General features: G+C 38.4%; 2 protein-coding genes across 2 annotated transcripts; both read right to left on the bottom strand.

Annotated features, from left to right (window-relative positions):
• Positions 1-1,058: 1,058 nt before the first annotated feature.
• sycp3 (synaptonemal complex protein 3) lies at positions 1,059-5,854 on the bottom strand. Its single transcript, XM_042410843.1, has 8 exons — positions 5,308-5,854; positions 4,718-4,799; positions 4,575-4,609; positions 3,930-4,047; positions 3,342-3,441; positions 2,984-3,082; positions 2,514-2,618; positions 1,059-1,373 (listed from the first exon to the last, which is right to left on the bottom strand). The coding sequence occupies exons 1-8, from the start codon at positions 5,447-5,449 to the stop codon at positions 1,320-1,322; spliced, it is 735 nt and encodes a 244-aa protein (XP_042266777.1). The 5' UTR covers positions 5,450-5,854; the 3' UTR covers positions 1,059-1,319.
• Positions 5,855-6,522: 668 nt separating this feature from the next.
• On the bottom strand, positions 6,523-14,959 carry actr6 (actin related protein 6). The gene is made up of 11 exons (XM_042410832.1): positions 14,805-14,959; positions 13,063-13,180; positions 12,905-12,973; positions 12,702-12,825; positions 11,399-11,534; positions 11,246-11,302; positions 11,041-11,139; positions 10,428-10,506; positions 10,172-10,343; positions 8,620-8,758; positions 6,523-6,899 (listed from the first exon to the last, which is right to left on the bottom strand). The coding sequence occupies exons 1-11, from the start codon at positions 14,870-14,872 to the stop codon at positions 6,770-6,772; spliced, it is 1,191 nt and encodes a 396-aa protein (XP_042266766.1). The 5' UTR covers positions 14,873-14,959; the 3' UTR covers positions 6,523-6,769.
• Positions 14,960-14,966: the final 7 nt, after the last annotated feature.

The following is a 14,966-nucleotide window of genomic DNA, read 5'->3' as shown; positions in this document are numbered from 1 at the left end:
GTAGTTAAAGTATTGCAGTAAAAGTACATAAGTATTATGAGCTTGATGTAGTTAAAGTATTGCAGTAAAAGTACATAAGTATTATGAGCTTGATGTAGTTAAAGTATTGCAGTAAAAGTAGTGGTTTGGTCCCTCTGACTGATATATTATTATATATGACATCATTAGATTATTAATAGTGAAGCATCAGTGTTAGAGCAGCATGTTAATGTTGTAGCTGCTGGAGGTGGAGCTAGTTTACACTACTTTATATACAGTTAGCTAGTTTAGTCCAGTGGTTCCCAACCTAGGGGTCGGGCCCCTCCAAAGGGTCAGCAGATAAATCTGAGGGGTGGTGAGATGATTAATGGGAGAGGAAAGAAGAAAAAACAAAGTTCTGATACACAAATCTGTTTGAACATTTATTGATATGAAAGCATGTGAGAAGTTTCCAGCATTACAAATTAACTGTAAAATAAAAAAATGAAGTAAACATTTACTAAGGATGTGAACTAAATACAACAGACTCTGAAACATCTTTAGACTTTCATCAGTGTTGATTTTATTTTCTCTGTAATGTTTGTGGATCCTTCACGTCTCTGATGTTTTTTTTTTTTTTTTTTGCAGTTTTACGTGTTTGAATCTTCAGTGACATCATCATCATCCTGCTGCTAACGTGGTTAAAATGATTATCAGCATGTCGGCCGGCGCTCTTTATATCACAACACAGTGATGAGCCATTAATAAACCCTCTGAACTGTCAATCACATCAACTGCAGCATTAATATCTATATATAGCATATAATATGCTGTTACATTAACACAATTCTTTGTATTCTTACACTGTACATTACAAGATCCTTTCATTCTTTAAACATTATCTATATATGTGTAAACCGCCTTTTGTGGTATTTTTCTTCTTCGTATTGATATTTCTTCTCATATTCTTTGATTGTTCTGAATATGAACAAAGTGTCTCCATGAAGACCTGATGAGTTATAAATGAAAGATAATCAGCATTAAATAAAAAGACTTTGAGTCAAACAGAAAAGTAGAAAAGTTTATTTATTTACTTTCTCACAGACGGTGAAGACGACGTCGACATTCTGACCATCAGCTCTTCTACAAATTAAATCACATCTCATATAAACACACGTTGAACAGACGTTTGAACTGTTTCTGACTGAAATAAAACAACTCAGAGCTTCAACAACAAACAGAGAACCTCAGTGTAAACATGTAAACAAAGTCAACGGCAGCTATTTAACCACAATAACCGCAGTAACCACGGTAACACCGACCTAGCAGGAACAAAGCTCTGTCGCCGCGGCAACAGCAGCCTAGAACAGCATGGACTGCAGAGACTTGCGGACTGTGGCCATCTCCTGCTGTTGCTGTGGAAACGGACAAACAAGAGGAAGTGACATCACACACATCTGACATCATTTACCACGTTTGTCACTATGTATCAATAGTTTGTACATTACCGTATTTTCTCTAATAGTGGCCGGTATTCAATTAAAAGCTGGTTCTCCAATAATGGCGGGGGGGGGGGGGGGTCAACACGAACAAATACAGGCCGGGGAGGGAAAAACCAGGTCGTATTCAGACCACATCAGCTGTTGCTGCGCATCGCTGCAGGGTTGTACGGAGGTGTGCGGGGGGGTGCGGGTGTGTTTATTTGAGCTCTAGACAGTAACCGCTGTGAAACAATTAGATATTGTTTTATTGATCTGATTCACTGCTTTCTCTCTAGCCCCCCCTCTCCCTCTTTTTCTCTCGTCTTTTTTTAAAACGAGTTTGGAAACCAACAGCAAAGCCGCCCGGCTCCTCTCGGCGCCTTTTATAATGTGACTGTGGTTTGTAGCGATGTACGAGTGCCACAGGATGGCGGCAGCTATAATTAAAGTACCATATAGGACCTGTGCAAGTGTCAGTGACTACATTTTCCATAACACCACTGACGCCACAACACCGTAGAGAGAGAACATGGCGCCCACCAGACGGACGTTTGACGTCAAATTCAAAGAGAGTTTTACAATTAAGGAGCGAAAGCTGCGAGACATTTTGACTCCGACCCGAAAAGAATCAGAAAAAACAAAAACATGAGCTGCTGTTAGAGGAGAGCATGGCTAGCTGGAGGTGGGAGGAAGAAAATTAGCTTGAAGCTAACGTTAGAGTTAGCTTAGATAATGTTTATATCCAGCATAACGTTACCTCAGATTAGTTTTTAACTGACACCGGCCATATTTCCCCTCCCGTACTCGACCGGTCATACTTCACACAAAAAGTATTGAAATGTTTGTGTAATGTTTCACATAATTTTATTAATAGTATAACACAGTAACAAAAATTTAACAGAACAAACTGAAGCAGATCAGAGAACAGGGAGGCTTCGTACTAAAATATTAAAGGCGTCTCTCTGATATAAGCCTGCCTGCTGCCCTCTGCAGGTGAGGTAAATAAAGGCCCCCGGTCACTATTAGAGGAAATACGGTAGTTCATTATTATTTTCACAGAGTAAGTGAACCGACCGTGTCCATGAGGATCTTCTTCTGCAGAGTGGCCATCTCCTTCCTCAGCTCCTGTTGCGCCCCCTGCAGGAAGGACTCGTGACTCTTCTCCATGTCCTCCATGTTCTGCAGGAGACACACAGACACCTCATTAAAAGTTTATTGTGTTTTCAGATTGTGGTTGTGTGAATCTTGAGTTCATCGACAGGAAACGTTTCTTCGGTGCGACACCTGCCAACGACTTCCTGTCTGAGGACGCCGGCGACATGATGAACTGGTAACCAGTACGGAGACATTAGTGGGGAGTAAAATGATCTTTTCTCTGGGTTTTCGTGAGGAAATGAAGCAGCTGTGATGCTTTCTGTGTCTGTTTCATATAAGACGGCGAGGTTTGTGACAGAAGACTCGGTGAGTTTGTCTCTGACGGAGGACGAGCTGGAAGGATGATCCGTGGAGACCGACAGGAAGCTTTTTTTTTTAATCAGTCTCACCTTCACAAACTGCTCGTACAGTTCTCTGACCGTCTTCAGCTTCTGGTTCTGGACGACTCGAGCCTGCTGCAGGATCTTCTGCTGCTGTCTGAACAGATTCTGCAGAGAAGAAGAAGAAGAAGAAGAAGAACTCAGCTCAGCCAAAAACGGTTTGTTGAATCTGACACGGAGTGAAAAAGGTCAATAATCTCCATCATAGTTTAGTTTAGGAGACTATAAAGGTGCTGATATTCAGCTTCAATGATGAGGATCGACTGAACTTTACTTTGAAGGATAAAACCGTGTTGTTTGATGTTTAAATATAATGTGAGAGGATAAACAGGAAGTTTCCCGTCTGACGGTAAACAAGTCGACAGACGTTGAGTTTCTCCTCCTGCTCCTCGGCTCGCTGCGCTTCAGTCTCCCACTGCTGCAACGCCGACGACACCTGCTGAGAATACTGCTGAGTCATCTTCTGCCTGCACGCACACACACACACACACACACTTTATTATTATAATTATTATTATTATTATGAAAAAGCTTTTAAACACACTGATGGACCAGCAGACAGCAGAGCTCCAGTCAGAATGTAACTCAATCTAAAGGATCAATAAGTTAGTGGTGCTGGTCAGTCTTACTGGTTTGTGTTTACTGGTCTGTAGTGTGTGACACTGGTATGATTGTTTGTATTTATTGTTGTAACAGTATTTATGCTGCTGGTCTCTTAAAATAAACACTTTTAAATTGATTTCTTAACAACAGTTTGTCTTCATTTTGGAGATTTTTTTGGACTAAATTGAATAAAAGTCGCTTTTAATGCTGTAAATGTTCTTATTTGTCTTTACTGCAGCTGTTAGTCTCCTTATGCTCAGCTCTTTTCTATTGATTATTGATTGACGGTACAGACAGCGCGTCCGTCGCTGCTGATCACCGATCAATAGTCGGGTGCAGGTGACAGACTGACCTCTGACCGTGGTAGTTGTTCCACAGCTCCTCCAGCTTGTGTTGACTTCCCTTCATGTAGTTCTTCGTCAGACACTCCAGACGTTTCTTCTTGGCCTGCATCACCTTGCTGATATCAGCTGATAATAGAATAATAATATAATAATAATATAATATAATATAATATAAATATATTCACTTTACTGTCAGAGAGACTGAAGAAACCAGGAAATATTCACATAAAAATGACTCAAAACTATGAATCAATGATCAAAATAGTTGCGACTGATTTAATCTGATTGTTGGTGATTCATTTAATAGATTAATAGATTTATAATGCTGCATTACTTTAAGGTGACTGGATGAATTTATAGTTTTTCAATGTGAGTTTCAAATTATTATCAAATTCTATCAAAATGATTTTTGCTTTTCTGCATATAAAAACATTTATTCCTCATTTAACAACACGTGACAGCAAACCTGCTCAGATAATCTGGTGTTAAATGTTTGAACAATAACTAAACATGTTAAAGAATCATCACTGCTGTGCTTCAAATTAGAGACTAGAAATCTGATCAAACCCTCACTGCCACAGTTTACGACCCTTTAAACATTAAAATCAACAGACAGTGTTTAATCAGTAATAAACAAACACAAAGTTGTTTACCCCCAAACTTCTCCAACATGGACTGAACCTCATTTCTGAAGAAGTGACAAGAAACAAAAGTCATATTTAGATCGTTTATCCTGCACTGATGTCAGATATTGTTCACTATTAGTTCCCATAATATATAAATAATACTGTGATACCCAACAGCACAGGTCACTCCCTCCTCTTCAAAGTCAGCAGCTGGTCTTTTCTTTGCCAGTTTGTCCACAACCGGAGTTTCATCTAGAAAAACATCATCAAACAAGTTCATAATAGTTACTGAACAGCTGCCAGCGGAGGAGGAATTACTCACATCATTTATTGAAATGAAAGCATGTGAGAAGTTTAGAGGGAAAAATCACTATTTGGTGGAGCTGTTAACAACTCATAGACATGTGAAATGTGACCCCGACTACACACTGCTTTTTGTAAGACGTCAAAAGACAAAAAGGTTGGAAACCACTGGTTTCATCTTTAACAATGTGTTGTATTTTAAAAGCTTGTTATATTATCCATTGTGTCAAATCTTCATCTGAAAAGTAACTAAAGCTGTCAAATAAATGTAGTGGAGTAGAAAGTACAATATTTCCCTCTGAAATGTAGAAAGTAGCATCACATGGAAATACTCAAGTAAAGTACAAATACCTCTGAATTGTACTACAGTACTTGAGTAAAAGTACTCGGTTACTTTGCACCGCTGCTAGCTGTAATAAGCTAATAGCAGCTAACGTAAAGCTAAAGGTAAACTCACCTCTCACATCGTCCTCTGAACCGCTCAGCTCTTTCTTTTCGTCTCCAGTAAAATCAAAAACTTTATCATTTTTTTCCTCTGGGTGTTTTTTCTTCATCTGTCTTCTTCCTGTCGCCATTCCTCCAGTCTGTTCCGTCGGCATAGACCCAGTTAGATAATCTGAAACTTTAAACTGGAGTCTGCTAATGGCGGCTAACGTTAGCTTAGCTTAGCTTTAGCTGCTAATCGACCTGGCCACTGTTAATTACAGCAGTTTAAGTAACTGACTGACTCAACTCGCTTTAAGTGAACTCTTTAAACCCAGCGGACCTCTCTCCTGGCTCCTGGTTTTACTCCGAGTGAGTTTAGACCACAATAAGTACCACACTAACTACACCGGGTAAAGCTAACCTAGCTAGCGCCTCAAATCAGGCTGGATTCCCGCCATAAATCCCGGACAGTCTAAAGGACAATAACCTGTATGTGGGCCTTCTGTAGTCAGGATTTTAAAAAATATGGGTCATGAGTCCAAAATCAAAGTGTAAAATGCTTGAATTTATCATATTTATTTGTTCAACTGTCGAATTATATTGTTTTATAAAAGTTATTTCCATTAAGCCTAAATTTGCATAAAAGTTTCGTCACTGCTAGATTTCCTTCGTATGGAAGACCAATGGTGCCAATAAAAGAAAAACAAGAGGAAAAGTTAGTTGTGAATTTATAAATTGCTCATGGTTAGTCAAAATTACTGGGTAAAAAGTGAAAATTATGGCATCTCATAATTTTGACTTTTTATCTCATAAATTTGTTGTGAGATAAGACGTTGAAATGATGACATCTCATAATCAATTATGATTGATTTTTACTTTTAAGCCGATAAGTTTGACTAAGTAAAATTTTAATTTACCATGTGTATTTAAAAAAAGCTCATTTTATCACTTTATCACAGTGGGCCACGGGACTAATATAATACTGTGATCTCCTGTCTTTACAAAAAACCTCTATTATATAAACAGGATTTGGTCTCTTTCTCCTCGTCTCCTGTCACCTCTCTGCTCTCCACTCTCTAATAAATGCATTAAATGACCCCCCAAAAAATACTAAAAAAAAATATTTTCTTGCTTTAGACAAAATTACTTAAAGTCTCTTCAAGATTTCTGTAAATTAAATTAAAATACATTCAACACTGTTTCAAAAATGAAATACAAGTAAAAAGTGAAAACAAGGATTGTGTGGTGTTGGTTGAAATATTTTAACACTTCTTACATCATACTCATGTTCAGAGTTTACTAACAAAAAATAAAGAAAGTGCATATTTACACATGTATAAAACATCTGACAGTCCTTGTTCCAGACAAACTCAAATATAAAACAATGAAATAAAATGTAACTGCTTTAGAAAAAAAACAAAACATTTTTCATTTTACTTGTTTGAATCCATTTTGCACCATAAATCAGATATAAAACAGTTTTTGTCTGACAGTCAAATATCAAACTTTTCTTCACAGATAAAATGTCCGTTCTCTTCGTAATCCTCCCGCGTCACCACCATCTCATCGTAGTCCGGATTGTGGGACAGCAGCTTCCCTCCTTCCCACGAGAAACTGATCGGGCTGCCGGACAAAACAATAAAACACCAGAACATGTTACATATGGCTCTGATATGAATCAGTAGGAAGCTGTAAAAGAAAACTGAATAACAGGTTATCATTTGATGTATTTCTTCAATATATCATACATGTTTCAGACAGTGTTTAAGTTCAGTTTAGTGTTAGTTTGTGTGTTCTGTGTCTATTCTAAACTTAGTTCTTTGCTGTGTAAGATGAGGCAGTTTATTCTGTTATACCTTTACCTGAGCCAGTGATAAGATAAACTGTAGTTATGTAGATGTTTATGTGTAAAACTGATCAGCTTTAGAGGATAGTGTGGTTTGTCCTTAATTTAATATAGTAGTAATGTTATTTTGTGATGTTACTTGGTGCTTATGTACTGTCATATATGGTTGTGAAGAAAGTCTGTTCCTAGGTTAGCTGAACTTTTGACTTATGTTTCTATCTGAGGGTTGCTGACCTGTAAGGTTAGTAAACAGATGTCTTAAATTCTGTACGAGCAGTATTTAAGGGACTGGTTAACCTTTCAGACAAAGAAAAGATAGCTAGGTGGTATCTTTGTCTCCAGAACTATGATGCATTATACTTCTGATTGTATTATTTCATAACCTGACAATGCTCTCTTTGTGTGTTTATTGAGTCATCAGCAATTTCCCCATTACAACGCTGATACGTTATGTCTTCAAAATAAGTCGTTTAAATACAGCAACATTTTAATCACTACGACGATGAAACATGCTAACAGGTTCAGTATCGGGCAGCAAGTCTCCTTTAAATGCTTACATGGTATCAGACTGTTTACACGTGTTTGAACGGACTGGAGATAAAAACAATAGTCAAAAGTTCAAAGATTTGGGACTTTTGGATCTTGTGTTTGTGCTGAACAGATGATAAAAAACTTTTTATTTGATCAATTGGAAAGCGGAGAGACGACTGAATGTGTTTAATATTTCTGTAAACAGTTTCTACTTCTCAAAAATAGAAATGAGAGTATTTTCATTATTTATTAATCTGTTACTTATTTATTATTTTCTGTATTAATTGATTAGTTGTTTATTCAGTTTATTGTCACTGAGACTAAAGAAACCAGAAAATATTCACATTTAACAAGCTGCAATTTTTTCCTTAAAAAAAATGACTCAAAACGATGAATTGGATTAAAGATTGTCTGTGTGTTTATAATTTAGATTGAAGCTGCTGAAGCTCAGAAAACAACATCAACTAGTTAGAAAATGCTGCTAAATGTGAGAATGTGAGACTCTGAGACTCTACTGGTAAACGTCCTCATAAATATAATTTCAAATCTTAGAAAGAACATAAGAGAAGGATGTTATTTATTTATTTATTTAAGGTTCTATTCCAGTAAATGAAGAAGATGATGATGTTCCTTTAAGAGCTTTCCTCTAAATGAGACACATCAACTTTGTCTTCTACGTGATAAAGCTGGATTTAAAAGAAGATTAATAAGAGACAGTCTGATATAATCACAACACTGACACTTGTTTCATATGTTTATAAAGAGTTTCTACTGTCATCAGAGGATCAGCAGTCTGCTGTCGGGACCTGGATCACCTTTAACCTTCATGTTGGACTGAATCTGTGTTGTTTTTTTAGGTGCATATGATGTGTGTTACATGACAAAATAAAAGCAGTGATGATATAATAATATATATATTCCTTCCTCTGCTGTTAAAACAGAATCAGTTAGTTTGAGGTTTCGTACTTGGCGGGTAGAAGGACGGAGACGGGAAGGTGAGCGGGGACGAGCGAGCGTAGTTCTGCCTCAAGTCGCTCTCTGAAGCCTGGAAACAAAGTGTTTCCTCCGGTCAGGACGATGTTCTGGTAGAAATGAGGCTGCATCTCTGAACACGACATAAAACACATCAATCAGCAACAGAACAATAAACAGAAACTGATTGTTATGTTTATTAAATCGATGAGTTGATCTACAGTTCAAGTTCCAGCTTCTTATGTGATGATGACGAGATATTAATGTTCTTTACTTGAAAACATCAACTTAAGAAGATTAAAACACAGATTTCTCTTTATTTTATGATATTTTATAGTTCAAACCGTTAATAAAGAAAATAATTGTTAGTTGCAAACATTCAGTTTATGACACATAAACCAACACGCTGTATGGAAGTTATAAAGAGTGAAATAAAATTGGTGAAACAGGTTCAGAGTCCAGAAACCCAAACGACAGAACCTGGTTCCCTTCAGTCTCAGACTTTCAGAGTAAAAGTCCAAACGTTGGAAATTCAGTTGATTTTTCTTATTAAAATATATTATATATGTGTTAATGTGTGAAAAGGACTCGATGTTTAGACGCATTTATCAATCAATCAATCAATCAATTTTTATTTATACAGCACCACATCACATGACCAAAACCATGACAACCCAGAGCTGAGACCAGGAAGCAGAGCTGCAGTCCTTCACGCTTCCATTAGAGCAGTTACCCACCCAAAACCACATAGAGACCACGTCTGTCCCCAAAACCACATAGAGACTGTGTCTGTCCCCAAAACCACATAGAGACCACGTCTGTCCCCAAAACCACATAGAGACTGTGTCTGTCCCCAAAACCACAAAGAGACCACGTCTGTCCCCAAAACCACAAAGAGACCACGTCTGTCCCCAAAACCACATAGAGACCACGTCTGTCCCCCGACCACTTAAATTAATTAAATCCAAAGTAAACAAAATAAGAGAATTAAATGTGGACTCTTGAACATTAGATCTCTGTCATCTGAAGCCGTATTAATAAACGATTTAATCTCAGATCATCATATTGATTGATTGTCTTACTGAAACCTGGCTGTGTCATGAAGAACATGTCAGTCTAAATGAATCCAGTCCTCCCAGTCATATTAATACTCACATTCCTGCAGACACTGGCCGAGGAGGAGGAGTCGCAGCCTCATTATCAACTCTAGACCTGAACTTCATTATAACTCATTAGAAAGTCTTTACAGCCAGTTCTATGTGTTATAGTGAACCGTCCTCCTGGTCCAGACTCTGAACTCTCAGAGTTTTTGTCGTATTTAGTCTTTAGTACAGATAAATATATAATATAGATATATATAATTATGTGTGTAATTAATCAGAAATCTGTAATTTAACTCATTAGTTCAGAATCATTTCATGCACTTCCTGTCTGAGAGACGGCTGCAGGTCATTTCTGTGAGTTAGAGTTAACTGTGTGTATCGTTTCATCGAACACGGAGACTCAGTCTGAGGTCATGACGTAGCTTTTAAGAGTCACATCTGACCTTCCGGCAGGGACTGGATGGAGTGGACGATGGCCTCTGGGACGCCCATCTCCTGGATGCCGATGTCTGACGGGTGGAAGAGCATCTCGGGGACGGCGAAGCGCTCGTTGACCAACCTCAGGATCTGCTCTCCGGTCTTATACTTCCCGTTGTAGATCATCTCCTCTCGCGGCTGTCAGAGAGACCGAAGAAGAACATTTAGAAAAGACAGAAACGGCGTCGGGATGATACGACAGACCCGCTCAAGCCGTCTCACCTTGCAGAAACCTTTTTTGATGGAGCTGAAATCTGGAAGAACGTAGTCCCTCATCACCGTGTTCTCCTCCCCCTTCAGCCTGAAACACAAGAGAGAACCGTCACTCAACCGACCAACGACCACAAACCATCATCAGATCCGTGACGTTCGCTGTACGAGCCGCAGACACCGCAGATCACGGCGCCGACTCTCAGCAAACACGCCTGTAGTGACTTGATTTCACCACAGTGAGGGGCTGTTACCGGGACATGTAACTGACGCGTCGTCATGCGGCGGCTCCGTGTACTAAATCAAACATCCTCGGACTTGCGCTTCAGATATTTTATTTATCACTGTGCCCCACTAAAGCATTTGCTATTCATACACTTACATCTATAACTTGCATGAAAACAAACAAAAAGGCTTAAAGATTAGCCTCTAAACAGCGGTCAAAAAACTGTGTGCTTCTCCCGGTAAGCAGCACACCTGAGGAGTAATCGCTTCTTCTTCTACATATACATTTCCGTAGACTGCTGCTCAACACGCCACCTACTGTGGCAACCAGGGAATGACCTTAACACAGTCATAGATACAAATGGCTCCAACAACGCCGCTCCGCTGTTTCTGGACTCACTGTGCCGTCTCCATGTCTTTATAAAACTGCTGCGACACGTAGCAGACGTCCTCCTTCACCTGGTTGATCACATGGGTTTCATCCATCACATGTAACTGTCTGGAGGAGAAGACAAGAGATTATTTATTTATTTATTTATTTATTTAGATGATTCGACTGAAACAACTGAATTCTACCAATAAAAACAAACTGCAGGTGGATTTACCGATATGAAATGATCTCCTTCAGGTGATTGGTCAGAAGTTTCCCTCCTACATTGATCCTAAAAGGTAAAATAAAGCAGCAGACATCAGATTACTGTTGTGGTTATTATTGTTGTTGTTGTTGTTGTTGTTAGAGGTGATGTCGCTGCGGTCACCTGCGGATGCCGTCCTTCATGGCGCGGCTGCGGCAGTAGGGGGCGATGTGGGTGAAGGAGAATCCCGTATCGACCACCAGACAGCAGAGCTCCGACGGTTTAGTGTGGAAGTAGTGATGAGCGCTGAGAGAGCCGGCTGCAGAGAGAAGAAACAACACAGATTAAAACAGATTAAACAGATTAAAACAGATTAAAATGATATCTGACAACCAGCAGAATCCAGGAGAACGTGACTGTGAAGGACCGACATCAAACCCAGAAGAAGTTCATGAGGACGTTTCAGGAGATTCAAAAACAGAGAAATGAGATTATTTTCATTATTCATCAATCTGTTACTTATTTATTATTATTTTCTATATTAATTGATTAGTTGTTTATTCAGTTTACTGTCACAGAGACTAAAGAAACCAGAAAATATTCACATTTAACAAACTGCAATCAGAGAATTTGGACTTTTTTTTCTTTAAAAAATGACTCAAAACGATGAATCGATGATCAAAATAGTTGCTGATTAATTTAATAACTTATTGATGAATCTTTTTAAAGCGTGTCAGAGGTTTACAGTCGAGGCTCGTTTTATTAGACAATGATGATAAACTGGTTTTGATGAATTGTGGTTTAATTATAAAGAGATATTTACACATTTTATTTATTTACACTCTGATACACAAAGATCAGCTTTTAAATTAGAGGAATAAAGTGAAATAAAGTGAAATAAAGTGGGATAAAGTGAAATAAAGTGGGATAAAGTGGGATAAAGTGGGATAAAGTGAAATAAAGTGGGATAAAGTGGGACAAAGTGAAATAAAGTGGGATAAAGTGAAATAAAGTGGGATAAAGTGAAATAAAGTGAAATAAAGTGGGATAAAGTGAGATAAAGTGGGATAAAGTGAAATAAAGTGGGACAAAGTGAAATAAAGTGAAATAAAGTGGGATAAAGTGAAATAAAGTGGGATAAAGTGAGATAAAGTGGGATAAAGTGAAATAAAGTGGGACAAAGTGAAATAAAGTGAAATAAAGTGGGATAAAGTGAGATAAAGTGGGATAAAGTGAAATAAAGTGGGATAAAGTGTTGTATCGGATCAATCTGACAACAACATGGACGTTAGTTCAGTAGACGACGTGTTTACAACAAATTATTATAAATGAAGTGACATGAAGTCATTCGTTGTCTTTGTGTTTTATTTTGTATTTGATGTTCTGATGAAGAACCTGGTCTGTATTTTATTCTGCTTCGTGTTTCTGAGGACGTGAGGATGACGACGGAGGACCTGATGAAGCAGCAGCTTCCGGCCGGCCTCACCGTTGGTCCTGAGAGCCGACTGGAACTGGTACTCCTCGAAGAGGATCTCGTTCATGGACTCCTGGATGGAGGTGAAGTTGAAGTACGGCTCGGTGATGATGACGCTGGTGTCTGCGAACTCCACCTGGATACCAACGGACAACGTGATCAGAAACGTTTCAAACTAAACAACAAGACGTTGCTGAAGGAAGGAAACTAAACACCTTGAACATCTCCTTCCCAAACAGATGATCCCACACTTTCCTCTGCACGTCCCAGTTGACCAGATAACCCTGAAGAGAGACGGCAGGAGACAGAAAAACACATCAAAAAACCAGCCCAGATGTTGCCCTGATGCTTCATGCGGGTTCACTGGCGTCACCTTCTGGAAGGGCAGGATGTAGAAGAGTCCGGAGGGATCTTTGATCTCATCCAGCTGGTTGGCAGTGAAGGTCTTTAATCTGGACGTCTTGGAGCGAAACTGACAGTTCGGGATGACGCTGCAGGAGAAAGACAGGAGGTCACTCTGCTGATGGGACGCACTAGTGAACGACGACTATAATCACCAAACCTTCCTGGAACGTTACTAGATACTAAAACTACTGCACACAAACATCGAACCAAACAGAAACACATAAAACACCACAAACAACAGCAGGTTGTTTAAAGTTGTTCTGGTGAGAATCACGATGGTGATGATGATGATGGTGGAAATGGTTGGCGGTCTTGTTACTGTGCTTTTATATTTATTAAAGAAATGAACTTAAACATTTGAAGCTTCATGATGTTTTAATTCAGTTTAAATGCAGCTGATCTAAACTAATACATTGATTGATTGATTGTTTGATTTATGAGTATAAATCAGGTCTTCTGTCGCGGGTGCTGGTGTATAAATGAAGCGTCCCTGGAGGGCGGGGGTACATTAAAGAGTACAACAACACACAAGCACGCCAGGAGGCAGGGATCATTTCATTGGTCAACAGTAAACCTGGCCTTCTATTGGTTGGATTTTGACAGCGTTGTTGCACAAAAACAATCAAAGAGCAGAAGTTTCACGAGCAGCCTGAGTGTGAGAGGAAGAGTTCTGAGGGACAAATTACAAGATTTGAACGTGAAATCAATAAATTCTGCTCTCTAATTAATTTACTACGCTGTTGAATAAAGACGGGGAGATATCTCCACATCTGTTTGTTCTCTACTGTCAGAATCTGCTGAACATGTTCCTGAAAAACCACCTTCAACAATCTCATCGTCAGCTGATGCAGAGTTTCCATCATGTAAAAAGCACAAAACAACAGAACCGAACGATTAGTCGATTAATCAGCAGCTATTCTAATAACTGATCCATCGTTAGTAAACTAACAATCAACAGATTGATCGATAGTGAAAATAATCCTCAGTTGCAGTATGATGCAGGTTAAAGACGTGATGATAAATGTTCATTTGTTCTTATTTACAGATAAACTTTAAGAAGAATTAATGTCTATATGTGTTGTTTATTTGTTTATTTGTTTTAGATACGTCCTGATTATCTCCAGATATATTTGACATTATGATCCACAGCTGCAACTAATGATTATTTTCATTATTGATTAATCTGTTGATTATTTTCTTGATTAACTGATTAGTTGTTTGATCTTCAGTTTACTGTCAAAGAAAATATTCACATTTAACAAAATGACTTTTCTTAAAAAAAATGACTCAAAACGATGAATCGATTATCAAAATAGTTCTCAATTAATTAAATAGTTGGCAACTAACCAATTAATCGACTAATTGTTGCAGCTCTATTAGGATCAATACAAATAGATTGATTAATATCAGCTGAACATCTGCTGACTGATTTGATGTTTTACTGAATCCTGTTATTTCATATTTAGACTGATTCTGTCAGTTTGTTTATTAAAAAAAACATTGAAAACCTAAAATCATCATTTTCTAAAAGAAGTTTGGCGACAGTTTATTCTCCGTATGAGAGAAAAAACCTTCAGTTTAAGACAGAGATGGACGAGTTTAATACGTTATTACTGTTAAATACCGATCGATAAATGCTGCACGTTATCATTATTATTATCATTATTATTATTATTATTGTTATTATTATCAGACAGGGAACTAACTGACCTGACCTTCTCCTGACTGTATCCGATCTTCGCCGTGTAGGCTCCGTTATCCAGAACTAAAGTCGCCATTTAAGAGTCTGAAAACAGTTTATTCAGTCCATAAACACTGAAACTGAACTCATCACACCGCTCCGCCATTAACGCTTCACTGCAGCCAATCAGG

Source organism: Thunnus maccoyii, chromosome 5 (assembly GCF_910596095.1).
Source record: "Thunnus maccoyii chromosome 5, fThuMac1.1, whole genome shotgun sequence".
In the NCBI taxonomy this organism is placed as follows: Eukaryota; Metazoa; Chordata; class Actinopteri; order Scombriformes; family Scombridae; genus Thunnus; species Thunnus maccoyii.
Note: the sequence above shows the minus strand (reverse complement) of the source record. Positions and strands in the feature narration are given on the sequence as shown.

Coding starts and splice junctions, on each gene's coding strand:
- sycp3 (XM_042410843.1), bottom strand. CDS start 5,449: ATGCCGACGGAACAGACTGGAGGAATGGCGACAGGAAGAAGACAGATG. Junction 4,800..5,307: donor TTCAGAGGACGATGTGAGAG/GTGAGTTTACCT, acceptor ATGTTTTTCTAG/ATGAAACTCCGGTTGTGGAC. Junction 3,083..3,341: donor AGCAGGAGGAGAAACTCAAC/GTCTGTCGACTT, acceptor TCTTCTCTGCAG/AATCTGTTCAGACAGCAGCA.
- actr6 (XM_042410832.1), bottom strand. CDS start 14,872: ATGGCGACTTTAGTTCTGGATAACGGAGCCTACACGGCGAAGATCGGA. Junction 12,826..12,904: donor TTGGGAAGGAGATGTTCAAG/GTGTTTAGTTTC, acceptor GTTGGTATCCAG/GTGGAGTTCGCAGACACCAG. Junction 11,535..12,701: donor GTCGGCTCTCAGGACCAACG/GTGAGGCCGGCC, acceptor TTCTCTCTGCAG/CCGGCTCTCTCAGCGCTCAT.